The 12,976-nt window shown below is 39.0% G+C and overlaps 1 protein-coding gene across 1 annotated transcript in view; it reads right to left on the reverse strand.

The window, feature by feature from the left end:
* Positions 1 to 226: 226 nt before the first annotated feature.
* The window catches only part of LOC133447336 (cohesin subunit SA-2), a 40,530-nt gene continuing 27,780 nt past the window's right edge, over positions 227 to 12,976 (reverse strand). Inside the window, exons 21-31 of the mRNA XM_061726009.1 lie at positions 12,504 to 12,596; positions 9,345 to 9,513; positions 8,802 to 8,935; positions 8,374 to 8,475; positions 6,681 to 6,814; positions 6,313 to 6,444; positions 3,875 to 4,053; positions 2,133 to 2,388; positions 1,765 to 1,866; positions 1,502 to 1,613; positions 227 to 280 (exon numbers count right to left, since the gene is read on the reverse strand). Coding sequence (XP_061581993.1) covers positions 227 to 280; positions 1,502 to 1,613; positions 1,765 to 1,866; positions 2,133 to 2,388; positions 3,875 to 4,053; positions 6,313 to 6,444; positions 6,681 to 6,814; positions 8,374 to 8,475; positions 8,802 to 8,935; positions 9,345 to 9,513; positions 12,504 to 12,596 — 1,467 coding nt within the window. The remainder of the gene's footprint in view (positions 281 to 1,501; positions 1,614 to 1,764; positions 1,867 to 2,132; positions 2,389 to 3,874; positions 4,054 to 6,312; positions 6,445 to 6,680; positions 6,815 to 8,373; positions 8,476 to 8,801; positions 8,936 to 9,344; positions 9,514 to 12,503; positions 12,597 to 12,976) is intronic.

Genomic DNA, 12,976 nt, shown 5'->3' on the forward strand with positions numbered 1-12,976 from the left:
TTTTCAGAACATCAACGTTCCCAATACGTCATTCTAACAGATATTGATGATGTCATCAAAATCAAACAACATGGCATAATACAACAAATCTCAGGCAGAAAACAGAAAAACGAAGAGATTGTAACACTATTCAGTGGAACGGGTGGGACATACATTCATGTCACTTGGGTTGGGAAACTAATGAAATTGTAGAAGTGCTGGCGAGATGGTCGATCCCCAACTGACCTCAGGAGTCAAACAGCTCATCCAGGAACGTAGCTGAAGTGTGGCGAGTGGATGGCTGCGAAAACAGAGACGAGAGAGCTTCAACTTTCCAGGAAAACAGTTCTTAAACTTAATTTAGTTTCTTATAAATATATATAAAAAAAAGAGAGATTGCACGGGCTGCACTACCACTAGAGGAAGTGTAAAATGCTCATACTTATGTTTTATCTTCATTTCACTCATCAATAATAGTGTGAATCCTGCCAATATTGTTTATAGTCTTATGCTGCCCTCAGACGGGATTAAAATTATCTGGGACGTCTGTGTTTTTAATCCTGCCCGAATGCGCCACGTATGTGATTTGTAAAGTGGAAATTACCTACCCTATTTCAGCAAACACCGAGGTCATTAGATCATTTTAATCCCGTCTGAATGCACACCAGTAATTTGGTGATTTGCTGACTGGAATCTTTATTTAAAAAAATCCTCTGCTTTTTTTGCTGTAATTTTGACAATTGCGGTCCACAGTGAGATATTATATTACGTCAGCCTTTATCCACCCCATATAATGTGATGATCGGATATTTTTAGCTGATAAACACACAGAAATTAATCAACATTAAGGTTCACACGGATACATATGGAACAAGTCCAGATCAGCAGAATGAGACGGAGACAGGAGTGGCTGCATCATGCAGTAAGAAACTTTTTACTTATTTTTTTAATCTTTCATCATGCTCAAAGCCTCCCCAACACCACAAAACCTTTAGGGCTTCGATGACAACTCTGGACCCGGTTACGTTTACCGTTAAATTTTACTGTTACCGTTATCATGGCAGCTTAAAACAGACTGATGCGCCATTTTCCAATTTATTCACCGGAGTGTCTGATCTGATGCTATTGACTAAATCTTCAAATGTAACGTTAAATAAAAGGTCAGCGTTTAATAAAATGCAATGCCTCGACGTCACTTCCGGGATCAATTTCTGTAGATTACAGTAAAACGGACTTCACTTATCCAGCGCAAACGCACAGAACTAATTACAGATGTCGGGGTGTAATTTCAGAATCAGCGCAGGTCCAGGGGTAATTTAAGTCCAGTGCGGAAAGGACATAAGACTAGAATCTCTATCTGAATTATACCATCAATGAATCTGTACTCTACTCCACAAACAAACGTATAATTGACCCTTTCTGACTGCTGTAGCTCAGATGAACTGGTGTTTTTTTAACTGCAATAGGACAGATTGTACAGCATAGAGAACGACAGCCACATAGAAACATTTCACGTTATTACCAGTGTGTATCCAGTGTCTGAGTCACTTTCGTAATCTTCAATCTCTGGTTCGTCTCCACCTGAAACATTTTCTTTGTCTCCCTCTGAAAAGTCCTCCTCAATCAGAGAGAGCCTAAGCAGCACACACAGATTCATTAAATATGAATATACCTATTCCTACCTGAAAGCTGGTTCCACTAAACAAGGCATACGTAGTATATTCAGATATTAACATGGAAAATAATAGTTTGTGAAGGACTTTTCTACTTTAAGACAAGTCTTACATATTGAGCTCAGAGTCCAGATCCTCCATCTCCTCCGGGGTTGTAGTCTGGGTGGTAGACAACCTGTTTCTTTTGGCAGGCTTCACTTTTCGACTCAGTGGGCTTGAGAACAGCACAAGGTACATTTTTTACACACTGAATGTATCTGCATTTACATTCACAAGTTAAAACATGATGCAAATTTACAGTTTGAAACTTTATTTCACCAGCAAAGCTTGTAGGTCTCAGTGATTCGGTTGATTTAAAAGCCAACTGTTCTTTTGATTGGTAACATTTGCAATTAACACAGAACACAGACCGACTTCCTGCTGGTTGGTAAAGGGACAGGAAGAAAGACTGACGATGTGTTGATGATAAATGCAACTCACGCCGAGGAGAACTCATCCTCCGACTCCAGCCCAGTTAAACTGGTACCAGTATCGGCCTCCCTGGCTACTTGTTTACTGGAGGCTGGCTGCTTCTTTGGCTGCTTGTTTGGCGGCTTGTTTGGCTGCTTGTTCCGCTGCTTGTTTGGCTGCTTGGCTGGCTGTTTCAGGATGGTGGAGGTGAGCCGTGGGGTGTGCAGTTGGCTGTGGACACTGCTGGTCTCCAACCCGGGCCATCTGATGATGCTGTCGGCTGAACCTGGAGGATTTTAAAGGGGACCTATTATGACATCTAAAACCTATTTTAAACAGGCCTTGAATGTCTTAAAAACAAGCTTTTGATTGTTTTTGCTAAATAAATTAGAAATTCAGCCTCTGAGCCATGTCTTTATCTTCCCATTCTCTAACCTCATTATCTATGCGGGATTCTGAGTGGGCGGGGCTATGATAATGAGGCTCTGTGCTGATTGGCTGCCTAAACGACGTGATACACCGCTATGAAAAAATGGCAGAAGCTCCGGCCGGCAGAGTTAGTTGTGGGCGTGGTTTCACGCATCGGAGGCCAACTGATGCAAATTGCATTTTGGTTACGTAACGACGGGAGCAGAATCTGAACGGCTCGTAGAAGCCACATGACACTGGACGGCTCATCCGGGCGGCTGTACAGACACTGCAGAATTTGGTTGCTTTCCTCCTTCTCTGAGTTGGCAGGCTGAGGAGAGACCACTTTACAGGACTGTCTCAGAAAATTAGAATATTGTGATTTTCTGTAATGCAATTACAAAAACAAAAATGTCATACATTCTGGATTTATTACAAATCAACTGAAATATTGCAAGCCTTTTTATTATTTTAATATTGCTGATCATGGCTTACAGCTTAAGAAAACTCAAATATCCTATCTAAAAAAATTGGAATATTTTGGGGAATCTTAATCTTAAACTGTAAACCATAATCAGCAATATTAAAATAATAAAAGGCTTGCAATATTTCAGTTGATTTGTAATGAATCCAGAATGTATGACATTTTTGTTTTTTTAATTGCATTACAGAAAATAAAGAACTTTATCACAATATAGTCCTGTATATATGTTAAAGAAAGAGAAAACCTGTTTTTCATAATAGGTCCCCTTTAAGGTTTTTGTGAAGTCAACTCCAACAATAAATAAATATAATATTGTTAATTTCAACAACAGATAAATAAGGCCAGCTATATATATGCTAAGCAATAATATCAATATCAAAATAAACACTGGTTAAAGGGGTTCAGAGTTGCATCACTGCCAATGGAAAATTCTGACCTTGGACAGCTGGTTTGAGATGATGAACATTTTAAAGATGTCAAATTAATACAAATCATACATGATGGGTACTTTCTACACTTTTTTCATGATTCAATGAGGAAAAATTTGAAAAAAAAGTACCAAAGGAAAATCAAAAGTAAGAGAAGATCAGAATTTAAGCCAAGTATGGGCAATTCTGGTTCTCAAGGGCCGGCGTCCTGCATATTTTAGATGTTTCCCCTTCTTTAAAACACATGATTCCAATTAACAGTCATCCTCATGTCATAAAGGTCTGCACTAGTCTGTTAATGACACAGTCATTTGGAAGGAGGGAAACATCTAAAACGAGCAGGGTTACGGCCCCCTGAGGCCCAGGATGGCCCACCACTGATTTAAGTAAAAGAAGTCTGATTGTTAATATGCAACATGTATCTTTAGTGTTTGGTGTACTCCGTGTTTCACCCTGAGCAGCAGTCTTCTTGCGTTTGGATACAGGAGTATGTATGGAGGAAAGTGCGTCGCCTCCCGTCTCCGGCTCCCGAGGCTTTGCAGAGGAGCGAGACTCTAGAGAAGCTCGGTACAGTCTGACGGCTGGACAGGAGAGGGCAGCAGCGGGACACTCGGACTTCATGAACCCGGCTCTGGGAGGGGAGAAAAGAGCAGCAGGAGATGAGGACAAAGACCAAGGAAACCTTTGTTAATTCACTGAATTCGATCATTACTTAAAATAATTCAAATAAAAAAATACTGACTGTTACGTGATGTGACAAGATTGAGATTTTTTTTTTTTCTACAAAATCTGTAATTGCTAGCTACTAGTTTGGATAATAGGAGCAGTTATTGTAAAACATATACATTGTAATATATCATTAACCTTAAACATTAACCAGTTTAAAAACAAATATAAAAATATGATTTTCAAGAGGTACAAAGAGGAAGGAGTTTAACGGCTTTTAGGGGCCTGATATAACACTATTGGGTGAATGGGAGATTTGTAGATTTGTTTATATTTATGTCCATATATATATATATATATATGTGTGTGTGTAAGTAGATATACATATATATATATACAAGGATATAGAGCAGATGCAGTTAAAGCAGCACTATGTAACTTTTCCACCTTAATATCATATTTCCAGAGTCATTGTGATGGTACATCAACTTCCAACAGGTTTAATGAACCTCTGTCATGGTCTGGGGGAGTCTGTATCGCCTTCACTGGCACTATATAACTTTGAGCTTTGACTGCTTTACGGCATACGTCACTTCCCCCTCCTTCCCGATTCGCAGTCGATACGAAAATGGGCGGGGCGTGGAGCTCAGAGCTCCGCAGAAGCTGGTAACCCGTTGCTGTGTTGTGGCTGCAGCAGCTCCACACAACAGACGTGGGGAAAAGACCCTAATGGTTTAACTTTTCACTGTTTTCCTGCTTGGAGGCAGAACCACGCAGGCCAAGTATCTGATATAACAAAGTAAAAGAGTGAAAGAGTCGTCGGCTCGCTTGGATCGCGGCTGTAACGACCAAACATAACGTTCCACACAGTATCACTAACTAACACGCACACACGGGGGTCGGATCAAAACACGGGTTTTATTCCCCACTTCGCCAGCTAAACGCAGTTGCTGGCCAGCTCTCTGCGATGCAATTAACCCCAATCTTCAGATAAAACTAGTTTGTTGAGGAAAAAATATTAACTCTTATTTGTAGCTGCAGAGGAAAAAAATAATCTCACGAGGAAAACAAAAATATTGCTCACGCCTCGGAGCCTCTTCAGCATAATATAGCAGTAAAAACCAAAGCAGCTGCCAAACACTCCTAAACAAGGTAGCCGGAGACGGTCGTTCTGCAGAACTGCGGCAGTAAATCCTTTCTAAAGAGTGCAGCTCCGACGAGGAGCTCCATTCTTTAGTAGGGATTTCATATGGATCCAGACCGTTAATAATCATTATTTTCTCCATAAACCGCTCCCTGGCTTCCTTGTTTAAGGTATCATGGTAAATTCCAGTTCCTTTCCAGCAGTTTAACATCTTTTTTTTTGTGTTCCGTCTGTTCACTTGGTGAAACAGAAAAGGGTCCCGTCTTCATTCGCTATCAAAACAAATGCACGCGACGGGACAGGAGTTTTCCGGCAGTACGTGCTGGTGCTCATGGGAAATGTAGTGTTCTTTCTGGTGAAGCACTACCGCTTTTGTCCAAAGGAGCCGCCAAACTCAACACAAGCTGAAAGTCACGTTGTGCTGCTTTAATAGAGACAGTATAGTGTAAATAAGTATATTTATATAAATATTTATATGGGCATGTGTGTACAAATATATAGAAATATTAAACTATGTGTATGTATGTATAGATATGTGTGTGAGTATAATTACAGTATATAATAATAATAATAATAATAATAATAATAATAATAATAATAATAATAATAATAATAATAATAATAATGTTATTTAGCAGTGTGAGTACAGTGCGTGAGCATTCATAAATACGGGTTAAATGATTAGTGAATGGGGGTAGGATTAAATAAGTTTAGACTTCTTCCTACTCCTTTTTGCACATGTAAATTAAGATATCAAGTGTTAAAGTTTTAAATTCTTTGTTTTGTTGTTTTGTTTTCTTATCCTCTCTTGAATTGTTGTTTTTTACATGTGCAAAATAAATCAAATCAAATCATCCTGTTCCTTAGGTATTAACCAAGAAAACCCCTGGAATACTGGCACTGGATTCAGGCAACTACAAGGTTATGTAGCGATGGCAGCATTTGCTCTGTAAGTGTAATTTGATTTAATAAATGTCTAAAACCATATAATACCATGCAAGAAGAAAACCTGCATTCACTGAAAAAGAAAAAAAAAGGTTTGCTTGGCTATAGAAGAGGTCGTTTATTCTTGAAACTCACAGTACCACTCGGTCCTGCTGAAGCAACTTGAAGCTGAACTCGCTGAGGATTTCCAAGAACGGCACGTAGGGATGCTGCTCCTCTCCCTCCTCTCCCTCCGCTGAGCGTCGAAATGCAAAACGTATACTGTCCCTGATGGCAAAAAACCCATACAAACTATATAATTGCAAAAAAACTGTGCAGTGTATTGTACTAATCTTTATTCACATTCCTCAGATTTAACGGTATGTTTCCAAGTCTCAGTTCCAATCATGAAGATAATCTTCGTTTTCCATTATATAATCAGAGCTATAGATTCTCCAAAATCCCCGAATTAAGTGGCATTCATAGCTGGTGTGTTACGTGGAAGAGAAGTGCGTCTTACTGACATGTGCAGAGCCACTATCGGTTTACGAACACGGTGAAGATCGATGCCGAAGCTCATAGCGAACTTCTTGGCCAACTCTCTGATCTCAGTGGGGTCCTGATGGCTCCGGTCCTCCGTGAGCATTTCAGAGAACAACTAAACACACACACACACACACACACACACACACACACACACACACACACACACACACACACACACACACACACACACACACACACACACACACACACACACACACACACACACACACACACACACACACACACACACACACACACACACCACTTTACATGAACACCAGTTTCACTCATTGAAGCTAAAAGTTATTTTTAATTAAAACAAATGCATATCTGTAATAAAAAAAACAAACCCAAAACAAAACAGGTAATAAACCAATTGTTTAAAATCTTAAAGTGGGGAAAAAAATGTGTGAATGCCATAACTTAAAAAAATGTTCGTTAGTAAAAAGAAGTGTATAATAAATCTGTTCCTTCCACAAAGCATATATCTTGTAGTAATTAAAGTTCATACATTCATGGCACCAAGCCAAAAAACTTTGTGGATAATGTAATCAATGTGTGTGATTCTATGATTCATTTCTCAATACTTTGTGATATGGATCCGCAGATAAACAGATGTCATTTTAGAGGCTGTTTTATTTTGGTTACTTAACATATGTCCTCAAAGGTTAAGTTCCTATTTTACTCCAAATGCTTTCGATACCAAGCCTTCTTCCAAGACATCTTTATTTCTCATTCTTTTTTATTAATTTAACCAAAATGCTTTATTTTGATGTTTCTAGACATAACTGGAATGCAACACATATAAGTGATATTTGTGTTTGAATCAGTTAGAACTTTACTCATTTATATATATTATATATATACTGACAGGTGTGCTAAACACAGTTTTCTTTCCCACATCCACCTACAGACTTAGTTTTGTTCATAAATTGTAAATTGTGCAGTGAAATTCAGAGAGAAACCACATAAACAAAGTTGTCAATGGGGAAAACAAACTTGATAGTCCAGTTGACCAACATATTTTGAAAAGCTTTTCATAAAATGTTATTCACAAAAGATATATTGTATCACTCATAATGCTCTGGTAACTTGCTTTTCCATTTGTATTTCTAGTATTGATCTGTAGCAATCATTTCATGTGCATTTTCCATAAAACTGGTTGTGAAATAGAGAGGGAGAAAATAATTATTGAATGTTATCTAGAAAAAAAAAGACATTTAAGCTTTTCAAAATGACTTGTTACTTCATGATTCCTTTACCTTATCAAATTCAAACTTGTTCTTCATTTAATTTGACAAAAAGGCTAATGTTCTCTGGAGGCTTTTATTGTGAAAGTCATACTTGTATACTGTATGCAACAGAATGGGTCAAGTTGAATGAATCATGTGGGACAGCTGAAGGATAACAATGTCACTCTGACAAACAGCTACTCCGTTAAAACAAAATGTTAACAGCAACATTATTTCATTAAGATGATTGCTAACGGAGCTGATATTAATGACTTCTACACCAAAACCACACTTCCTTTAAGAAAAAGGAAGTGTCCAGCCTCCCTCTCTCTGTATCCGTGTTGCCGCGGTTACATCTCATAGTTTGAAAAATTCTTCAGTAAAAAACTCAATCTGTCAAAAGAAATAATGCCGGTAAAAATTGTAAACAAGTGCACACCTGCTGTAATGTGAGGCAGAGAGTCTTGGCACTCAGTACAGGGTTGATGAGCTTACTCCTGCTCAAAGTCTCCTTGATGATGTCACCATAGTCTTTAAAGAACTGAAGGAAAGCAAACAAGGACAATAAAAAGAAAAAAAAATCAATTTAATTAGCAGCCCAGACTAAACAGCAGAAAACTTTAAATAATCCACTCTGTCCTCGTCATCTGTGCTGCTTTTAGCTGCAGGTTTCTCTGACTCATCCTCAACCTTGCTGGTTGCAAAACAGAATGCATCACCCTCCTCCACTCTAACACATCCTCTCCATTATTAATATTTTTAATTAACTGTTTCATCTCATGAAAGATTGCAACAGTAACCAATTTTTAAACACACTTATGCACACATGTGTCTTTAAAATAATGGGCAAATAAAACTTTTGTTAACCTTGCTGTAGTGCTTGAACACAGTAGTGGCAGCAGAAAGGTCCAACACCCCGAACATTACTAGTTTACAGTAGCCAGCCAGTTGGTTGCGCCTTCTCTGAAGTAACGTAATCTTCATCTTAACCTCATGTTCATCTAAAATGGAAAACCAACATTGGGAAAGAGAGCAGATGGAGAAATAACTGGCCCAAGTTTTGTTTAGATATACAGAGAACGAGAGATGAAGTGTTTGTAAAGCACAAGCAAACATAACGCAAGCAAAGCGATCAAAGAGATTGAGCATCTGAGTCAACACAAAGACTCTTGAATATTAGTTACAGAGAAATACTAAATTAAGGCAAAATTAAGAATTGAGTATTTTGTAAAATCTATATCAGAAACACAGTCGAGCCATTTACAAAAATAACGACAAAACTACTTTAATCCTTCAATTTACTAAAGAATGATATCAGTTAACAGTTTGTCAACACTGACTGAAACTGCTTCAGTAAAGTTTCACAGCTCCTGTAAACAGCAGGTGTTTAAATATTATTTTCAGAAATACCAGTCCACTCGGCCTCCTCGGTCTCGGCGAAGACGTTGTCCAGAACGAAAGCGGCCAGCTCGGAGCGCAGAGAGTCGGCGGGCAGGTGGACCAGCGCCTGCAGGGCGGGATCGGTGCTGACTGACGACACGCTGTACAACAGCAGCAAGTCACACAAAAGCTCAAACGCCTGTCGATGGAAGGACAAAAACAGTTTTGACTTTTGCTGTGGAAAAGTCAATTCTGTAGAAACTAATATTGATGTCAAGATTAATAATAATAACTTCTCATCTTGTTTTAGACAATTGTTTGAGAATCTTAAGAGGACAATGCATCACTGATCATGAGACATTTGCAACAGGAAATGTCTCAAAATGTCTACAGTGGAATAAACATAAGTATTAAAACACCATCCAAATAGACCTATAGACCAGAATAACCTCTGATGATGATGACCCACTTCTCAGGAGATGCAAAAATGCTTTCATATTAAATAAAAAACTCTGAGGAATGCAGCTCAAACATGGAGCTGCTTCTGTGATTCATGTTACTTGAAGGACCATTCTTACAGTCTAAAGCACTAAAACTCATGGATCTAGTCGCATTTCAATCTGCACGAGTAATGTTAAAAAAAATAATTCGCTACCGGATAACATTCAGAAATTATTCATTGGGAGGGAAGGGGGTTATAATTTAAGGGGTAACCTAAACTTCAAATCTTTATTTGTGCGTACAACAAAAAGAGGTTTTTGTGTATCAGTTTGTGGAATTAAACTGTGGAATGGTTTGAATTTGGAGTTAAAAGAATGTACAAACATAAAACAATTTAAGACCCCGTCCACACGTAGCCGGATATCTGCGGATATCTGCTAAACCGGAGATATTTTCCTACGTTTTGACCTGTCATCCACACGAAAACGCAAATAAACGAAGGTTTAAAAAAACTCCGGGCAAAGTGAAGATTTTTGAAAACTCTGTTTATGTAGATGCGTGTAGACACACAAGCGGAGTTTTGCGTTTTCGAACGTCACATTATGCGCCAAAACAAAAACAAATCTGCTCTGACGTGCGCCTTTTGTTTACTACAGAACTACAGATGATCCGGCATCTGTTCTCCAAGCTATTAAATAAATGGTCTCTGGTCTTGACCGGCCGCTTACTGCGTTACACCGACACAGAGCCTACGTCGTAGGGTACGCGGCGACGCGCACCCTACGCTGTACCCTACGGCGTACCCTACGGCGTAGGCTACGGCGTATGGCTGCGTCGATAACGCGGCAGCTCCGTGGCGGGACACGGGGGGAAGCGGAGCCGCGGAGGTGCAGCTTCCCCGGGAGCCGCAGATTATCTACAGGTTTGAAATGCTTATGAATGTGGTCAAAAAACGCAGATCTTCGGTTACGTTTGGAAGGGTTTTTTTTTAAAAAACGATGTAATGTGGATGCAAATTTTTTTATAAACGGAGGGGGGAAATATTCGGTTTTAAAAATACGGGTCTTAGAAGAAATATATATAATATATTCTGCTATTTTGTCATGTTGTCCTTGTATGTTTATATACTTAGATATACGTATTATATTTATATCATAGTTACATTATATTTATGATAGAGCTTACATTTTGTATTAAATAGGTTATTTTTGTAAAAATGATATATATTTATACAAATTAGTGTATAGTATAAAAAGTAAAGAGATATATAATTTATGTTTAGTTGTGGAAAGGGGGTGGAATTAAATAAGTTTATACTTCCCCCCACTCCTTTTCGAACATGAAATGTGTTTTGATGTTGTTTTTTTTTAATGTGGTGGAATGCCCACCTGTATTTGTTTTCTTATCTTTTTTCTTGTTCTTAATACATGTTCGAAATAAACAAAAACGAACAAACGGACGACTAATTATGTAATACATAGTTATTTGCATTTTTTTTTTAATCCCCGATTTTTTACCCATTTCATCACCCAGTGCTCATACCTAGACGGTCCTTGGCATTGTTCCCCTCTGCCAACCCAAGGAGGGCCCTACACTGAGCTCAGGTCTCCTTCTTATCCTGAGGAGTGATGGACCGCTTCTTTTCACCAGACAGGATGAGGATTCTCTGGCCGGACGTAGCGCGTGGAAGGATCACGTTATTCCGGCCGGATCCTCCCCACCCCATCTGGCGCCCCGGTTGGCCAGAGGGGGCATGTGTAGCCCAGGACTGTGTGCATGTTTTTGTGAGGGTAGCTCCAATTAGCTACCCAAGGGAACACGGGGAGAACATGCAAACTCCACACAGAAAGATCCTTTCGCCAACCCCACCCAGGGTGTGGGCACTTAAGTCATGGGAGAACTAACACGCACTTCAGCGCCCACAGCGTCCCCGGCGGGAATTGAACCCAGGACCCTCTTGCTGTGAGACGGCCGCACTACCTGCTGCGCCATGCCCCCCAGTTATTTGCATTTTATAATCATTGTGCTCCTTCTTGTTTACATTTGCAGAAGAATAATGTATGTTGTCCACTTTTGTCGTGAAATCTGTTAGCACCTTGCCCTGAGCTACAACAAGAAACAGATATGCATCGTTGCACGCTGGGACTGGACGACAGTTGGCAACGAAGTGTAACTGATATGACATTCTAACATTCGTTCCTTTGCACTATTTTTTTATCTTATATTTTTTTTATCTTTTTATCTCCACTGCAATGTATATACTGTCCATATTTTGTAATTATATATATTTTTTACTTTTTTACCTTTTTACCCCCTTCCCCGCATGCGTGTGTGTGTGTATGTTAAGTGTACTGCTGCTAACACGTGGGGGAGTAATAAAGGACTATCTTATCTTATCTTATCTTATCTTATCTTACCAGCGGATAAAGATAGGTTTTAAGTAAATTCTCTGGACATCAGACAAGTCGACAGTCCTCTAAGCATAGTTTGTCTCCTGGTAATGTCATTGATAAGTTTAATGTCACTGAAGGTGACAGCTGTCAGAAACGTTCAATTTAGTTTTGAACTTTGACCGTTTCTAAATTCTGGCCTCAGTTGTGCTTCATGACGCCCACTGACAAATGACAAGAAGTTTTTATGGCAATTGTCAAGCCTCTCACCGAGTAAATAGGGTTTTTTTTTTGAAGATGGCATTGCTACACTCTTAGTTAAAGTGAATTAAATCTCTTATTGTAAGAAAACACTCACCTCATCTCTGACCTCAGCCTCCTCCATGGACAGACATATCTGAGAGAGTCTGCAGAACGAACCCACCGCTTTCATCAGACGCTTCAGATCCGCCTGAGGGACAACGTGAGTGACAGAGGGACAAAAACAGAGCCAAAGAACTTGATTTTAAATAAGTAAATGGTTGAAAATGTTTAAGAACATAAGCATTGTGTGTGATGTTTTTAAATAACATAATAATTAAATGCTGTGTAATTTGAGTGTTGTAGGTGTTAAATGTACCATCTGGTTGGCAGTGACACACAGGAAACAACCTATTCAATTCACAGGTATTTTTTAAGAGATAAATGTGTTAATTATTAGACATGAGTGTTTCTTCACATACAAGTTTAATCCATGTATATGTCCCAGAAGGAGAAACCTAAAAGTTTGAGCGATGTTACAAAACAAAATCGTAGAAAATGTAATTATAAGCAGCTATTAATGAAAAAAGG

The sequence above is a fragment of the Cololabis saira genome, chromosome 7 (assembly GCF_033807715.1).
Source record: "Cololabis saira isolate AMF1-May2022 chromosome 7, fColSai1.1, whole genome shotgun sequence".
Lineage (NCBI taxonomy): Eukaryota > Metazoa > Chordata > Actinopteri > Beloniformes > Belonidae > Cololabis > Cololabis saira.